Below are 18,667 nucleotides of genomic sequence, written 5' to 3' on the forward strand. Positions count from 1 at the left end.
ACGCTCTGTCCCTTCCAGGCCCAGTCTGTTTATCATTTCCCATATTAATACCTTTCTCTCTTGCCTTGTCTCTCCTCCTTGATTTACCATATCTTCCCAAATTTGATTCCTGGTCCCCACTTGTCAGTTTAAAAGCTTCTCTACTTCCCTAGTTAGGCGGCTCGCTAGAACACCGGCCCCAGCACAGTTGAGGTGTAGACCGTCCCAACAGTACAGCCACCATTTTCTCCAGTACTGGTGCCAATGCCCCACGAACTGGAACCCACTTCAACCACACCAGTCTTTGAGCCACGCATTAATTTCTCTAATCTTATTTACCCTATGCCAATTTGCATGTGGCTCAGGTAATAATCCAGAGATTATTACCTTTGAGGTTCTTCTTAATTTGGTGCCTAGCTCCTCATACTAACTATGCAGAACCTCTTTCCTTATCCTGCCTATGTCGTTGTTACCTACATGGACCACGACGACTGTATCCTCCCCCTCCCACTGTAAGTTCCTCTCCAGCCCTGAGCAGGTGTCGCAAACCCTGGCAACGGACAGACAATACAGCTGTCTGGACTCTTGCTCTTTGTTGCAGAGAACAGTGTCAATCCGCCTAACTATATTGTCCCCTACTCCCACTACATTCCTTTTTTCTCCCTCCACTTGAATGGCTTCCTGTACCATGGTGCCATGGTTAGGTTGCTCATCCACCCTGCAGCCCCCATGCTCATTCAAACAAGCTGAAAGACCCTCAATCACAAAGGCTGAGGCTGCTGCACTCCTGGCCGATGGGTCCCCTTACCTGCCTCAGCTGCAGCCACACTCTCCTGTCCCTGACCACTGACCAAATCAGAAGACCCTATCCTCAGGGGTGTGACCGCCTCCTCGTACAAAATGGCCAGAATGTTCCCCCTCCCTGATGCGTCGCAGTGTCTGCAGCTCAGACTCCAGTTCAATGACTCTAAGCCAAAGCTCTTTGAGCTGCAAACACTTACTGCAGACGTGTTTGCCCTGGATCACACTGGCACCCAGGAGCTCCCACATGCTGCAGCCATGACACATTACCTGTCCTGCCATCTTTAATATGTTTTAATTAACTATTTAATTATTTTATTCAATTATTTATTTTATTTTTATTTTTTATATATTTTATTAAGCTTACCACTAGTTCCTTTACTATTTTAAACATTAGGATTAGAATGGACCTTAATCACTTACAATCACCGACCTACTTGCCTGTGATGTTTGCTGCTATGCTTGATTTAAATTAAATTAAATTAAATTAAAAGCTTACCTGTATACTCACCCTGGTAGCTCTCTGTTTCCCTGCTCTCAATGTCCATTGTGACATCACTCTGATTTCACTTTTCGATCTTTCCCTGCTCCACTCCTGCTGCTTCCGCCGTGCTCTTCTCTCTCTCTCCGCTCACGTCATGCTACTCTCTCTCTCTCACTCTGTCTCCGGTCTCCGACTCTGGGTTTTGGCGTACTTTTTAAACCATCGCTCCCGCCGTGCTCCTCTCTCTCTCGCTCTGTCTCCGGTCATGGATAAATAACGGAAGTGCAAAGATAAGTAAATATTCCGAAGTTTCAACTGCTTACCTGTGGTATCAGTTAGAAATTTTGCAGATCATTCCCTTGCAACATTTAATCAATGGGTTCGTGTCCAGGATAGGCAGGTTGTGCATCATCTACGAAAGGAGAACATTTAAAGAGCTAAATAACTTTGTCTTGTTTCATGCATCCTTTTATTCTTATGCTGGTATTTAAGAAATGTTTATGAGGAAGATTGGAAAGATTACCAAGCTAAGTTCATTATAGTCAATGATGGAGAAGTAGCATAGATCCTCATAAGACCACAGGACTCAGTAATATCATATCAGGTCCAAATAAGGATTACTAAATGATCCCAATTCGAGCCCTGTCTCCAATAATAAATTGGAAGACAAGATGATATTCAATGCAAAGTTTGAATTCAAAATCCCCATAGCACTAGCTGGATGAATTGATGAGTTTTTTTGGGCTGCTTTTAAGGTTAAAAGGTTGAAGAGTACAGTGTCTCCTATATTTGAAGGTACCCTATAATAATGCCAGCATATGAGGCATCACAATGAAACCCAATCCTGCCAATACCCGATATTCAAATAGACTTTACAAAATAGGGAGAACTGGGTACTGACAGTAATGTGAATTGAAGCTGATATTTTGTCTGAGGTTTAGTGCCCTTCACCACACCCTAACTGAGATTAAGTAGCTCAGCACAGGCCAAGGATTGAAGCTGCAAATTTCCTACTCTATAGGACATAGAACTGCATTATCCATTGAATTTATCCAATGAACATGAGAAAACATTTTGGGGGAAGGTTTCATTCGCGTAGTGCTGCTTCATTGATATCAGTGAAGAGACTCATGCAGGTTAGCAGTCTGTGGCTCTGCTTACCACCTGGAAATCGACATAAGTCTGTGTAACGCCACTTGAAGTGGTGCTTCAGGGAATGACATTTCCCCCACCCCCGCCTTTTAATCTTAACTTATTACATTGCTTTAAATATACTTATACTTCATCAATTGAAATATCACCTGCCACCAACCGACCGCCCCCACCCTCAGTGTTCAGTCTGGTGATAAGAAGAGAAAATGACAACAGAATGGAAAGACCATATAATGAATATGTGGACTCTGAAATTAATGAAAAAAAAGCAAAATTTTAGAATGATATTATCACCCTCAAACCACAAGTGAAATTTACTATTGTCCACGTAAGGATGAAACTACTCTAGATCTTTTAAAATTAGGACTCATGGCACATTATAGATATCATTATTATAGCTCTTAGTTAATATTAGTGGATTCTACTTTAACAGGAACTTTAATAAGATAGAATTGCCACATGTGCGAACATCTCACTGAAAAAGCAATGATTTCTATTTGGTTCACTTCTATGGCATATGGTCAGGATGAGATTAGCATGTTTAAATCCAGAGGTGCTAAACTGCATCACACAGCTGAGCTACAAAATGCTGAGGCAATATTACTTGGTCAACCATGCTGACTTTCTAATTGCAAGTTTCAACACTCTGGTGGTGGAACATACTTCCATCATTATCAACAATCTCAGTGGAATTAAGAGCCACATCAAATCCAAGGTCAATTAGTCACGTGGCTCAACACACCACAGTTGTAAAATATGAAAGTATATGGAGATAGCACTCATTGGCCCCTGCATGGACGCTTTATAGCTATGATGCAAAATCAATAGTCTGCATGTGCCTTTGAAGAGTTATTGAGAAGCCTTCCACTATATCAAATAACTACATGATTATTGTTAATGGTAACCATTGTTAGCTGTGAAAGTTTTCTGTGCATGACTCTAAAACAACCATAATATCTATTGAAATTTCATGCACAAACTTTAGCATTTAATTTTCTGAATAATTTAAATTCCAAGATTAAGAAAAATAAAGTAGCTACTGATATTAATTTATGGTGTAATTAAAAGCAAAATGCAACTTGTAGAAACTTCCAGCCAGCCAAAATTTAAAAGAAAATGCATCCTTTGGGGATCACAGGACCATGCCAACTGGTATGCAGGATTACTGCTGAGCTTCTCAAATCCTGTACACTAATTACCTTCAATTCACTGCTTTAAGGCCAAATTCTCACATAACTTTTCATACATAACCATAGGAATGTTTGGCAAAGAACAATATAGTTCTCTGCAAGCCTGAAAAACCGAAATAATAACAAGAGATTAGAATCAGTGTTGTCAATGCAAGACAGCACTGCAAATGAAAAGAAGCATCCTCACAAAGCTGACTCCATACAATAAAATTAGTGATGATCAGAACACCCGCACATCATTTACTCAGAAATATATTACAGGGAAGGAAATGAAGTTCTCAATCTTAAACAGCATTTTTTGCTGTTTTTGCTGCAGGATAAATAAAACTCACAGAAACTTGGGTTAATGACTTCCTGAACATGATCCACTTGAATAATGACTGCTTCAGTGACAAGAGGTGACGAGCACATGAAGTTTTCCCCCCACTTTTCCTGGTGATGATAATCTACCTTTGAAAATTGAACATCACAAATTTTGCAAATGATTTAATTTTGGCTAGCAGATCACCATTGGCATTGCTTGGGATGAAACAAGCTAAATCAGAATAGGTATGTTTTGCAGAAAGAGTGATTTACTAATATGGGGGCTTGAGATCTGAGAGCACAGGGAGGCCAAGTGCCTGAAAACTGTAATGAAAATTCAGGATCTATCTGGATTTCGGGGGATCGCAGGGTCTGACAATACTTGAAGAAGGATACCACAATTCTGAGATTACTACAGGTTCATGGAATCCTGGACAGTTTCTCAGATCTGGGAACTTTGAGAAGGGAGGTTACAGGGTCTGCGAATATTGAGGGTGGTTCTGGGATATAATCTAATTTCTTGTTTTTCACCCAGCAATGCAAAACTGGGCATCCATTTATCCATATTAAATAGTATCTGCCACCTGCCTACCTGAAATTTTTTACATCCCTCTTTGCTGTTTGCCAAACTTAGTTTTTTTCTCTCATCAGTGAATTTCACAACTGTATTCCCTATGTCAAGTCCAATTCATCTATATATACTGAGAACAAAAGTTGACTGAGCACTGATTATTGGGGTGTGCACTCTTTTCAACCCTTCCCCAGTTTGAGAAATGTGATTTGACCTAACCCTATCGAGCCTATCCATGCTGCTACATGTTGTTATATTATAGATTTAAATTTTTCTACACGCCTCTTGTGAGACACCTTATCAAATGCCTTCTGAAGATCCATATACACTGTACTTCCTTTATCATTTTATTTCTGCAAAACAATCAATATGACTTGCCTTCAACAAAGCTCTGCTAATTGTTATCAGTTAACCCATGCATTTCTAAATTTACCTTGTCTTATGAATTCTAACAGTTTGTGCACAACTGATTTTGGATTCACAGGCCTATAGTTACTCGGTTTATTCTTCTCCCTTCTTGAACAAAGATATTACCTTGGCAACTCTCAAGTTCTATAGCACAATTTCAGAAAGAAAAATTCCAAGGGGGGGACCCGCCATCCGTGGTTAACTAAAAAAGTTAAAGATAGTATCAAACTTAAAGGAAAGCATTTATTTATGCAAAGATGGGAGGCAGGTCAGAAGATTGGACAGAATATAAAAAACAGCAAAGAATGACTAAAAGATTGATAAGGAAGGTGAAATTAGAGTACGAGAGAAAGCTAGCTAGAAATGTTAAGACAGATAGTAAGAGTTTCTATACAAATTTTAAAAAGAAAAGAGTTAAAGTGAGTGTTGGTCCTATAGAAAGTGAGTCTGGGGAATTAATAATGGATAATAAGGAGATGGCAGATGAATTGACCAGGTATTCTGTATTGGTCTCCACTGCTGAGGATACAAGTAACATCCCAGAATTCGCGCTAAGTCAAGAAATAGACGGGATGGAGGAACTCAAGAAAATTACAATCATCAGGGAAGTGGTACTGAACAAATTGTTGGAGCTGCGGACTGACAAGTCCCTGGGTTCTGATGGACTTCATCCTAGGGTGTTAAAAGAAGTAGCTAGTTAGATAGTTGATGCATTAGTTTTAATTTTCCAAAATTCCCTAGGTTCAGGGAAGGTTCCGTTAGATTGGACAATAACAAATGTAACTCCTTTATTCAAAAAGGGAGAGAGACAGAAAGCAGGAAAGTACAGGCCAGTCAGCTTAACATCTGTCTTAGGGAAAATGTTAGAAGCTATTTTTAAAGATGTTATAGCAGGGCATTTAGAAATATTCAAGGTAATCAGGCAGAGTCAACATGGTTTTGTGAAAGGGAAATCATGTTTAACCAATTTATTGGAGTTTTTTGAGGGAGTTATACATGCTGTGGATGAAGGGGAACCAGTGGATGTACTGTACTTAGATTTCCAGAAGGCATTTGATAAGGTGCCACATCAAAGATCATTGCAAAAAATAAAAGCTCAGTGTATGGGGTAACATATTAGCATGAATAGAAGATAGGCTAGCTAACAGGAAACAGAGAATAGTCATAAATGGGTCATTTTCTGGTAGGCAAGATGTAACGAGTGGTGTGCCACAGGGATCTGTGCTGGGGGCTCAACTTTTTACAATTTATGGAAATGACTTCGATGAAAGCACCAAAGGTATGGTTGCTTAATTTGTTGGTGACACAAAGATAGGTAGGAAAGTAAGTTGTGAAGAGGACATGAGGAGGCTACAAAGGGATCTAAATAGGTTAAGTGAATGGGCAAAGACCTGGCAAATGGAGTATAATGTGGGAAAATGTGAAATTGTCCATTTTGGCAGGAAGAATAAAAAAGAAGCATATTATCTAAATGGTGAGAGATTGCAGAGCTCTGAGATGCAGAGGGATCTGGGTGTCCTAGTGCATGAATCGCAAAAGTTTAATATGCAGGTCCAGCGCATATTTAGGAAAGCTCATAGAATGTTATCGTTTATCGCGAAGGGAATTGAATACAAAAGTAGGGCGGTTATGCTTCAGCTATACAGGGCATTGGTGAGACCACATCTGGAGTACTGTGTACAGTACTGGTCTCCTTATTTAAGGAAGGACATAAATGCATTGGAAGCGGTTCAGAGATGGTTTACTAGACTAATACTTGGAATGGACAGCCTGTCTTACAAGGAAAGATTGGACAGGCTAGGCTTGTATCCGCTGGAATTTAGAAGAGTAAGAGGCAACTTGATTGAGGCATATTAGATCCTGAGGGGTCTTGACAGGGTGGATGTGGAAAGGATTGTGGTGGAATCTAGAACTAGGGATCACTGTTTAAAAATAAGGGGTCACCAATTTAAGGAGGAGAAATTTTGTCTCTCAGAGAGTCGTGAGTCTTTGGAACTCTCTTCCTCAAAAGGCTGTGGTAGCAGAGTCCTTGAATATTTTCAAGGTAGAGGTAGATAGATTCTTGATAAGCAAGGGGGTGGAAGGTTATTGGGAGTAGGCGGGAATGTGGAGTAATCAGTTCGGCCATGAACTTAATGAATGACAGAGATGAGGAGAAATTTTGTCTCTCAGAGAGTCGTGAGTCTTTGGAACTCTCTTCCTCAAAAGGCTGTGGTAGCAGAGTCCTTGAATATTTTCAGGCTCGAGGGGCCGAGTGGCCTACTACTGCTCCTGATTCCTGTGTTCGTATATGCTCTATTCCTCTGGCTGCTTTCAACAGCCAAGAGTGCATGCTATCAGGGCCCAGTAACGTATTCATCTTGACTAAAAAAGAAAATAAGAACTGGCATTTATATAACACTGTTATGATCAGGTGAGGAGGGATCAAAAGGCTCCCCTCTTGTCCCCCTCCTTGTTTGACTGCAACAGGATTTATTTATTTTAAACAGTAGATACGCTTACCAATTCAGTGAGCGTTTAACCCTTTTATGTGCTATGATCATAAAAGAACCAATCGGACAGGTTTTCTTGAGTTTCAACAATAAAGAGATTAGTTTATTGTACTTCAAACCAAAACCTGATCTAAGTAAAAAAAAAACTATGCTCCAACTTTCTCTCTCTCTCACACACACACACACACACACACACACACACACACACACGAGAATCGAACGCACACAAATAGCTTACAGAGTGAAGAAAATAAGTTGGTTGGATTAGAGTCCGGAACAAATAAAAGAATATGCAGTCTGTGGAGTCTGGTAATTCGGTTGTCTTCCGGCTGAACTTGTGGTCCTGAAGTGGCCACTTGGTTCAGGGAATTCTTGGAGACAGTGATGTAGATGGTTTTCTCCCTGGGGTCTCTGTCTGCAGCAATGGTAGGCTTGGATGTTTTTCAGGTAGAAGGCAGGGTTCAAACTTACAGCATTGCCTGGAGACAGAGACAAAAAGGGAGAGAAAGACAGACCCCGACTTGGGTCCTGCACTGATCAAACTCATGTGCTTGTCTGCTGTAGCGAAAAGAAACTGCAAGTTTTCACACAGATGGAGAGACGGTCACATGATTGACCAGTGTATTCTCTCTTTTGCAATTTAATTAGATCATGTATAAATTCAATCTCTCAGGTCCCATTGTTTCAGTGTTTACTCTTTGAGGTTCATCTCCACCAGTGTTAATGTTCCAAGATGGCTTTGAATGTCTTGTTAATGGAAGTGAGGCAGGTATCTCATTCAAAATTCGCAAGAACCTTTTACCACATCAGGATGTCCCAAAGCACTTCACAACCAATGAATTATTCTGAAGTGTGGTCACTTTTGTTATGTCGGGAAACGCAGCAGCCAATTTGCACATAGCAAGATCCCATAAATAACCAATTTACTCGATGATCTGTTTTTGTTGGTGTGTGTATGCATGTGTGCACATGCATTTACACATGAGCATGATAAATTTTGGCCAGGACACTGGGAAGAACTCCCCTGTTCTTCTTTGATTGGTGTCATGGAATCTTTTACATCTACCCGAGAGCACAGAAGGAACCTCAGTTTAACATCTCATCCAAATGACAGCACCTCTGACATTGCATCACTCCCTCAATACTGCACTGAAATGTCAGCCTGGATTAAATAGATCAGGTCTCTGGAGTAGGCCTTCAAACCCACAACCTTCTGACTCAGAGGTGGGAGTGCTACCATTGACACAAGGCCAATATTGATAAGGCTAAGAGTGAATTAGTGAGGGAACTGAGGAAGAGTTTCAGCTCTAAGATTGATGGAGTAGCATGCTATAGTCTTGATAGCACTACCTCACTTACCATGACAAATACTGTAGATTTTAGCTGAATTTTTTTGTGCTGGGAACTCCTAGTTCCATGAATCAGTTCTGCTCTGTACGATTCTGAAACTGGCTTCTGTTAACATGTAAATAAAACTAAAGTGTCCATATTGCTTTAGAGGAAAGTAGTATGTTAATTACCTGGAATAATTCTTGTACTAAGCATTAATTACTCCTTGAACAAAAAATGTTAGCATCAGCCTTGATTTTTTTTGTTAAATGTATTCTCTGCTTATAAACATAAGAGATGTTTTTGGTGGGAAATTGAGTACTTCTTCTTTGAACCCGAGCAGCATTGAGCATTCCCAGGCCAGAAAGAGCTTGGCTTGTTAGAGATAAAAACACATTCTTACGGTGTTTTAATAATGTCATAACTCCCATGAGAGAAGAGCACCCTCTAGTGTACCAATGTGACATTTCATTTTTCTGCATTGGCCACCCTTACTGAATCTCTCATGACTTTGTCAACTGTGTCAGTTTATGTTTTGCGGTCATGAATCCAAGAGGAGCTGGTTTAGGACTTTCCTGAACTCATAGGAACATATGAAAATGTCAGACAGGAAAAGACCAGCTGGGTCATCTAGCACACCCAATACAATTGTGATTCCCTATGCATCACAATAGACGCACCCTACTCACCGGGAAACATGTAATCTCCTGCAAGATGGGAAAAATCAGGTCAAATCAGGCCAATTGTTGGTAGTGGGTGGGGAGTTTAGAAAATTCCACTCAATCCACTTGGAGAGAGAAAGAGACTTTCATCCAATCAGCTTGGACTAAATTCAAATTATGCTCCAAAGCTGAAAGGATAATATGCTGGCCCAGTACATCTTCCAGTCTCCCTCCTCCCCACTGCCTTGAATTCCAAATAAGCAGGTCCTCTGTTGGGGGGTGGATGGAAGCGGAGATCTCTGCAAGTGGATACTGTATGTGGGGAGAAGGGGTAACTCTGCATGTGGATACAGTTGTCAGGAGGCCAAACTGGGAAAATGTACAGGTTGTTTTTTTCGGGGTCCAGTGCAGACAACTCAAATGGTATTCTGATTGTCATGATGGCTCGCAGTTGTTGAAAAGGTGTGAGGGCAACATCGAGATATACCATAGATTAGATTAGAGATACAGCACTGAAACAGGCCCTTCGGCCCACCGAGTCTGTGCCGAACATCAACCACCCATTTATACTAATCCTACACTAATCCCATATTCCTACCAAACATCCCCACCTGTCCCTATATTTCCCTACCTATACTAGTGACAATTTATAATGACCAATTTACCTATCAACCTGCAAGTCTTTTTGGCTTGTGGGAGGAAACCGGAGCACCCGGAGAAAACCCACGCAGACACAGGGAGAACTTGCAAACTCCACACAGGCAGTACCCGGAATCGAACCCGGGTCCCTGGAGCTGTGAGGCTGCGGTGCTAACCACTGCGCCACTGTGCCGCCCATGTCGGAATATTGCTGAACCAGAAATTAACACAAATCACTGCCCAGATAAGTGTATTCGACCTTTTGAAGAAATCTGAAATTACAAGAAGGGTAGAGATGGGTATGATTCACCCTGTTTTCCTGAATCCACTTGCTGTGATGAGGCATCTCCGCCAGAGGCAGGCTCAAGAGGCAGGTGTGGCTCAAGAGGAAACTCCTAGACATGAGCAGCAGCAATTACCAAGGTGAAGAGGAGCCCATATACGCCAGCAAGTCTATAGGACTCGGATGACATACCTGCAGATGTTGGAGCGCCAGTGCCAGAGACGACTGCGGATGTCCAGAGAGGCCATCACACACCTCTGCACACTGCTGAATGAAGATTTGCAGCCAATAGGTTTTGGTGGTTACCCTGTGCCTGTAGCCCTCAAAATTACCGTGGCCCTAAACTTTTACGCCTCTGGATGATTCCAGGGATCCACCAGCGATGTATGGGGTCTCTTAATCCGCAGTGCATCACTGCATCAAGGAGGTGACCGATGTTCTGTTCAGGAGGGCGACGACTATGTTTGCTACAGGACATACCCTGAGAGTCAGGTCGAGAGGGCCATTGGATTTGGGGCCGGGCTGGATTCCCACAGGTCCAAGGTGTGATCAACTGCACACATGTGGCCATCAAGGCTCCCGTGGACCAACCAGCTGCCTTCATAAACAGAAAGGGGTTTCATTCCATCAATGTCCAACTATTGTGTGACCACAGAAAGCGCTTCCGACATGCATGTGCCCGCTTCCCAGAGCTGCCATGATTTGTACATATTTCGCCAGTCCCGGGTACGGCTTCTTTTCACTCCCCCCGCTCACCTTCAGGGGTGGATTCTTAGGGATAAAGGACTACCCCTTGATGACATGGCTTCTGACGCCCGTGAGGAACCCATCACTGATGCTGAAAAGCATTACAATGCCTGCCACGGTTCCACCCTAGCGACCATCGAGCTTTCTGAAAATATAGTTCCACTGCCTCGATAGATCTGGTGGAGCCCTACAGTACGCACCAGACGGGGTTGCGCACATCATTGTAGTCTGCAACGTTCTGCACAACATCGCACTACAGAGTGGGGAGGACTTGCAAGATGAAGAAGTACGGGGAGCATAAGACATCCTCCAACGATGAGGACACTGAGGGCACACAAGGACTAGCATGCATGCAAAATCAGAGAGCAGTAATGGAGGCCAGATGTGGTGAGCAGTGAGCAAGGGAGATAAAGCAGAGACTGATAATTGCACGTTTCCACAATCCATAAAGTTTAATGAATATGTTTGCGAACAAAACTCACCATCATGCATGTAGTCTTAAGTCCTCTGCCTCCATAACATCCGTCTCTCCAGCATGACTGGCAGCAACAAACTGAGCCATTACCCATGTGACATAATTCGTGCAATTAAACATCATGCATATTGGCATGCCGATGATGTCAGTGGTCACACTGGCAAACTGTAAAGCTTATGATGGAAATGAAAGACACATATTCACTCCATGGTGGAATGTGGTTTTCAGACAACAAAGGCTGATGATTGGCAGGAAAACACACTTAATTAAAGTAAACATGGCATTTGTGTCACCCGTGAATACCCATAGCTGTCAAGGGGTCTTTTTAATATGCTTGCAGGTGCACCTTCACGGTGTGACCTCTGCGCTGGCCGCTGGTTGCCTGAGGCCTGGAGGGACCGCGGTTGACTGAAGGCTTCCTGCACCAGTGCAGAACTATCCTGTATCATCATGGTTGCTGGAGTTGGACTCACTGGCGGAGGAGCTGAGGAGCCCATGTCCACACTCGAATCACCCTGAGGGGAGACACCAGATGTGGAGCGTAGCCTCTCCTCCTCCCTCTCAAGGCTTGTTGGAACCTCACTGCTCTCTGGAGAAGGACTAGGAGTGGGAACATTCTTCATGCTCCTGGTCCTTCTCCCGCCTGCCATTGCTGATTTGAAGTCATGGTCAAGGCGAGGGTTTACAGGTCATGGTGCATCTGTGGAATGTGGCTTTCCTTGAGGATCGCCTACCTTTCCATGGATGAAGCCCTGCGCTCTCATGTCTGGGACATGGCAGCAGTCATGTCTTGGATAGGCTCCTCCAACATCTGCTGAAGGATGTGCATAGTCTCTGGCATCTCCGCCAGATGTTGCCTTACCTCCCCCTGCAACCCCAGCATGCCCTGTGCTGTTGAAACCAGAGGCTCATCATCAACCAGTGGCTCAGCATAGGCCTGGACACCCACAGTCCTCCGACTGTCAGAGGCCATCGCTGTCTCAGCCTCAGCCAGCTGCTTGGGCGCTTGTGTGGTGCTCTCAACAGCTTTTGACCTTGATTCTAATGCCATTCGGACACCCATTGAAGTGACAGTATCTGCACAGGAGAGTCTTGGGATGGTGCATCCTCTAAGTGTTGCCTGTCCTCAGAGGTTATCATTATTTCCTCGGTGTCTCCAAGCATTTGCAAGTGCCGCCCTGCAAGAAAGGGACAATACCTCCTGTAAATTTTTCTCATTGGTCGCTGACCTTATACATTGTACTCAGGAGATATTGATTAAAAATCCAAGGAACATTACACTTTAAGGTTAATCTACTTTTCACTGTTGTTAGTTTTTTGAGATCATATATTTCAGTTAAAGAAACAGAATTATTTATCCATTATCTTGAATTTGTTTTAAAAGCATTAAATATGCATTTAATAGTTTTTAAGAATATAGTGATGCTTGTATAATGGCAATGAATTAAGACTCTTTTTAAGACCTGGCAATTTAAAAAAATTAAATCTATTTTATAATCAAAACAAATGATTTAGCAGTGAAGCAAACCATTTGTTCAGATAATTTAGATTTCCTGAAAAAGCTGGGGGGTTTTTTCTGAAATTGTTCTTGCTACTGTAACTGTCCAGCACAAAGAAAGTTAACTGAAACAAGAACAACTGAATTCGTTTTGCTTTCATATGTTACAATATTTTTATTTTTTGTTTCAGATGTGCTTAATAAGACAATCATTTTTTTTTCATTTATGTACTATTGATCTCGCCTGTTCTGCAGTAATTTAAAGAAGTCAAGTTTTACATTGGGACTTATTGACCTTGGAGGGGGTTATTGAGGAGTCAATAGATGAAAGACAGTTGGGGATTTAAGCAAGTTCAAAAATACTGCCTTCTTGTCCAATATACACATTCATTCATGCATCATGGTGTCTTTGTGAAGTGAAGTAAACAGCTAGAAACAGGATGGTTAATCCATCCAATTATCCACGCCAGTCTGTTTTCTACACCTAAAGGCGATAATGTGAGGTTTGCAATGTATAGATAAAATATTCTTTTGTTGAAAAATAAAAATGTAAAACAGGACTTTTAGTCCAGTAAAATTAAAGTAGGAGTTCAGAAATTTAGAAGATACATTTTATGTATGAAAGAGGAATGACAGTTTATTTTTGATCGTGAGCCTGCATTCATTAATCCCATACGACATTGGTAATAATTGTTTAAACGCTGAATGTGCCCTTTCATTTTTGAATGTTATTAATCTTTTTGTTATCCCCACCCCATGTCAATGACAGGAAGATAATTTTGTGCTTACGAATCAAGCCTAAAATGTTTGATGTTGATTGGTTGCTGTTTCAGAAACAGATACTTTACTCAAATAGGTTTCTTACAAAGGAACAAAGCAAATTGTTCCTGTGTGCAGGAAAACCAACCATAATCAATCCACAAATAAATACAATCATATTTTGTTTTTTAATTTTGTGTCATTAAAATTAAGCATCAAGCTTAAGAATCAAGGTTACTTCTCTGAAATACGTTTATGGTTTTGCAGCTTTCATAAGACAGAAGTTCATTTCTCTCCAATGATTGTCTCTACAGCACTGCAAACACGGTGTTTGCATTGTAAAAGATCCTACTGAAAACTCTGTGGTAGATGGAACATGGGGACCTTGGAGTCCATTTGGTTCCTGCTCCAGAACCTGTGGAGGTGGCATTAAAAATGCAGTTAGAGAATGCAACAAACCAGAGTAAGCAAACCACTTCAATATATTGAGTGCAATAAATACTTTATCAAATTTTGAAAGGTAAATAGATTATCTATTATTTGTCATTGTGTCAAAATTTGATAGATTTAGTTTGTATCATCGTGGGATATGGTATGATTTTGTAATGGAAAAGTCTCATAATACATATTCAAATTTATTTATTACAATTGTTGAAAGATTATTATTATTTTTATTTTTAGGCCCAGAAATGGAGGAAAATACTGTGTTGGTCGAAGAATGAAATTTCGATCATGCAACACTGAACATTGTCCAAAGCAAGAGAAGGATTTCAGAGGAGAACAATGTGCACAGTTTGATGGAAGACACTTCAATATTAATGGCCTACCTCCAAATGTGCGTTGGGTTCCTAAGTACAGTGGAAGTGAGTATTTCCATTGGGAGAGGGAAAAATATATTTTACATTTTAACTAATAGAAGATGACAGATACCAGTCAACCAAGAATCTCTCTTTCTTTTCAGTTTTGATGAAAGACCGCTGCAAGTTGTTCTGCAGAGTAGCTGGAACTACAGTCTACTATCAGCTCAGGGACAGAGTTATCGATGGCACACTTTGTGGGCCAGATACCAATGATGTCTGTGTACAAGGACTTTGCCGGGTACAAAACTGACTTTTAAGGGTTTTATGTAATTTTTTGAAGTTACAAAAATGTTATTTTTTGTATCTTTGCAAAACTGATTAAATGTAATGCTTTTTTTCCCACAGCAAGCTGGATGTGATCATGTACTGAATTCAAAAGCACGAAGAGATAAATGTGGTGTTTGTGGTGGTGATAATTCTTCATGCAAAACTTTAGCAGGCACATTTAATACTGTTCACTATGGTAAGAATTGGATTATCATTAGAAATAAGATAATTTCATTGTCGCTGAGGATATCAAACAACAAGGCTACTTTAAAGAACATGAACATACAAACAAGCAGAAGCTGTTTAATACTAATGGAAGTTATATTAACTACAGTATGTTTGAATGTGTATGAAGAAATACTGATCAACTGAGCTTCACTACTATTTGTTCAAGAAACATTGATAATTGTTTTACTGCTGTGAGAGGTAATAGGTCAGAGAACATAGATTGCTACAGTTAAAAAGTACTGTTGTGACCTGTCAAAAACAGGCAGAAGTTTGGCCATTATTGTATGCACTTATAGATTCTACTTGAGTGTAATAAAAAAATAATTGACTCAAAATAGCAATCATTTATGAATTGTTATGTTTTGAGTTACAAAAGTAACTATCACCTAGATGTTCTTGCTGTTCATAAATGTACTATTTTGGTTGATGCTTCACGAAACAATTTGGCACTAGCAGTAAATTAATGTCTGATGAATGGGGAAAAAAAGAGTAAAGTTAATGTAAAATTAGCAAGCGGCCTTCTAATTTTCCGATGAGATAACTTGCTGATGGTACCTTGTCAGTGCTTTCCAGTGAAAATAATCAGGTCCTCTGTTGTACAATAAACCCTTGGTCTTCAACTTCAAGAATTGTACACTGTTAGAGCACTGTCACATGTTTTGAATTTTAAAATATAAAATATTTAATAATGCAATATTCTTAAAATATAACTTTAGAATCTTTTTGCTCCCTTTGCTTCAACAAATTACAATAACTTTAAAAAATATTAATTACTACAGAACTGGTGCATAAACTTTACATATTCAAACACTTTGCAAGATTTTACACCATTCACATTACAACACAACATGCATCAATTTTACCTTAAAACTGTTTGCTGCAGTTGACCATTTTTGTGGTGCTTTGCAAAGGAGGGGTGGAGTCCTTCTTAATGCAGCAGCAACTACAGAATGCTATTCATTTTGAGATGCTGTGTCCTGCCTGACCTCTAATCTGCACACCATTCAACAAGGTAAGAATCCTGGGAAATCCCTATATCGGGTTTTCTTGCTAATTAATGAAAACTAACTTAAATAATACGACTGACTCTACACTTTTTAAATTTAATCTTACACTGAACTATACTTTAATCCTGCTTTTATTATGCTCTGGGTAAAAACAACTGAGAGGTGACTTGATGGGGAATTGTGGTTTGGGCCTTCATTGAACAAATAGTAAAAAGATAAACTCCAGCAGAAATCCAGCAGATCATGAAAACAGACAGCTTGCTGTGTAGGAACTAGGAGATAAACACCTTTGCAGAATCTCTGGGGACCAGATAGAGGGTGGAGAAAACAATAGTGCCTTGAATCCTAGACAAGACACCTGTTTTCCTTGCATGGGTCAGGCACTAGCATCGAGATGTTTAAGAGCTGGTAAGAGTCAGAGCATGGAAAGCCAGAGATCTTGAGAGTTTGACCTGGCTTGAGTGGGCGGATGGCTCGATGACATTTTTTGTAATTGGGCTGTTCAAATAATAGCGAGATAATGATTGGGTTAAATTGGTCTCCATAGGCTAAGCTGTGTAAAGAAAGTATAAGAGGGATTCCCCAGCACAGAGATTATAGAGGTATTACGTGTCACATTGACTAACGCAACAGGACCCGGGCACAACCAGGGAGTAGTAATGTGGAGATGGCACTTCTACCCAGAGTGTAATAATAATGCTGTTGCACTTTGGTACTACTGCTCAGGCATTAACATGTGACCAGTCTTACTTATACTGAATAAAATATAACCATTGTCACCAATAAGAGTTGTCACTTCAAATCATTTTAGAACTTGAGAATAAGGGGTGAAAGGGTTAATCGACTCTGACACCCTGAATTCCAACAACAAGGAGGTTTTTAAATTTTTTTAAATTACTCCCGATGGATCATTTCTGCAAAAAGACCTTAATTATTTTGTTTCAGTTTTGATCAAAAGAAAGAAATGGCCTCTTTTTTGTGTTGCTTTATGCAACGCCATTTCTTTCCCATGCTACCCTTGTATTGTTTTGTGAAGATTTGCTGAAGATATATGTAAATTGGGCAATTACTATTATCTTGTGGCTTGAAACAGTACTTGGTCATGTACTGAAATCAATTTCAGTCACTTAAATAATTCCAATGATTGTGACTCACCTGTTATAAAATTTATACATTAAGACCAGTGGTTTTCAAATGCATATTGTAATGCAATTTAGTACTTTACCCTGTGTTTTAAGTATATTTAGAATGTGTTTTTGACATTTCCCAGGATATAATGTAGTTGTACGAATACCAGTTGGTGCTACAAATATTGATGTGCGACAGCACAGCTATTCAGGGAAACCAGAGGATGACAACTATCTTGGTAAGTTCATTTTGAAGTAGTATAAAATAATTTCTTTTGATACTTTCTGATTCATGTAATAAAATTGTGTTCATGCTAATTATTATTCTAAACATTATAGTTGCTTTTACGTGTTACATACAGTGGAACCTCCATTAGTTCTCCAACTATCTACCTTCCTGATTAGCCATCAAATTTTTGTTGGACAAAAAATTACCTCATTGCACAGTCTGTTGACAGTTACCTCTTCCTGTTCATAGACATAAGCCAACCTCTGTTTATGTTATATGTATTGTATTTGTCTTGATTCCTGTGTCTAGAGTATTGTTACTTCTAAGAACCAAAATTTAGGGGTTCTCCGTTATCTTGTCAATTTCTGTTGTCCACAGTAGTGATCCCTCCCTTATGGTAGATAATGGAGATTTCATTACAAACCAATATTATTTTCCATTCCCTCCATTTTGGTTGGTTATTTTTGCCAAACTTAGTAAGAGAGATCAGAATTGCTGAATGCATCATCTTTCTACCTCTGAGGTGTAGTACCAACATGGAGCACTCCCAGATAAGCAATATCATGTGATGTAGAGTAAAGCAGCATTTAAGCTGATGTGCACAATTCCAATCTCAGTAAAGCACCCTGCTGTTGAATTTCTACAGTAGCCATATTGTCTCTTTCTGAGTGAAGCTGCTAGATTAGTGCACGGTGAATTGCAAACGTTTTCTGCAGTAAATGCTGCCATTGGAAACCATATTGGGAATGATCAAAGAGATGAAATTTTCATCTCATCAGTCTGAAATGGATTTGAATGCTGCCTCCAGAGCTGAAATTTCATATGGGCACAGCAAGGAGCTGGAAGGACAGGAATCAATGCGATATGTTAAGTGGATGATGTTGCTATAGGGATAGTATTGCATTGGTTCCTCCTAATTAAGTGAAGTTTAATACATAAACTGTTAAAAGCAGCAGCACAACTTGAAAAGACCATGAAGTGTGCTAAACGAAGTACTGGGATTAATTTATAGATGTATAGAATACAAAAGCAGGAAGGTAATGTTAAATTTCTATAGAACCTTGGTTCGATCACCCTGGGAGTACTGTGAGCAGGCCCCATCTCCATACTAGATAAAGGATATTGAAGCATTGGAGAAAGTGCAGAAGAGATTTACAAGGATGTTAGCAGAATTGAG

General features: G+C 40.3%; 1 protein-coding gene across 3 annotated transcripts in view; it reads left to right on the forward strand.

Annotated features, from left to right (window-relative positions):
* Positions 1-18,667, forward strand: part of adamts9 (ADAM metallopeptidase with thrombospondin type 1 motif, 9) — a 402,991-nt gene that overhangs the window by 92,659 nt on the left and 291,665 nt on the right. For all 3 annotated transcript variants that reach the window (XM_068051578.1, XM_068051580.1, XM_068051581.1), the window contains exons 12-16: positions 14,087-14,235; positions 14,454-14,635; positions 14,734-14,870; positions 14,978-15,095; positions 17,405-17,500. In XM_068051578.1, the coding sequence (XP_067907679.1) occupies positions 14,087-14,235; positions 14,454-14,635; positions 14,734-14,870; positions 14,978-15,095; positions 17,405-17,500 (682 nt within the window). The remainder of the gene's footprint in view (positions 1-14,086; positions 14,236-14,453; positions 14,636-14,733; positions 14,871-14,977; positions 15,096-17,404; positions 17,501-18,667) is intronic.

Source organism: Heterodontus francisci, chromosome 19, assembly GCF_036365525.1.
Source record: "Heterodontus francisci isolate sHetFra1 chromosome 19, sHetFra1.hap1, whole genome shotgun sequence".
Lineage (NCBI taxonomy): Eukaryota > Metazoa > Chordata > Chondrichthyes > Heterodontiformes > Heterodontidae > Heterodontus > Heterodontus francisci.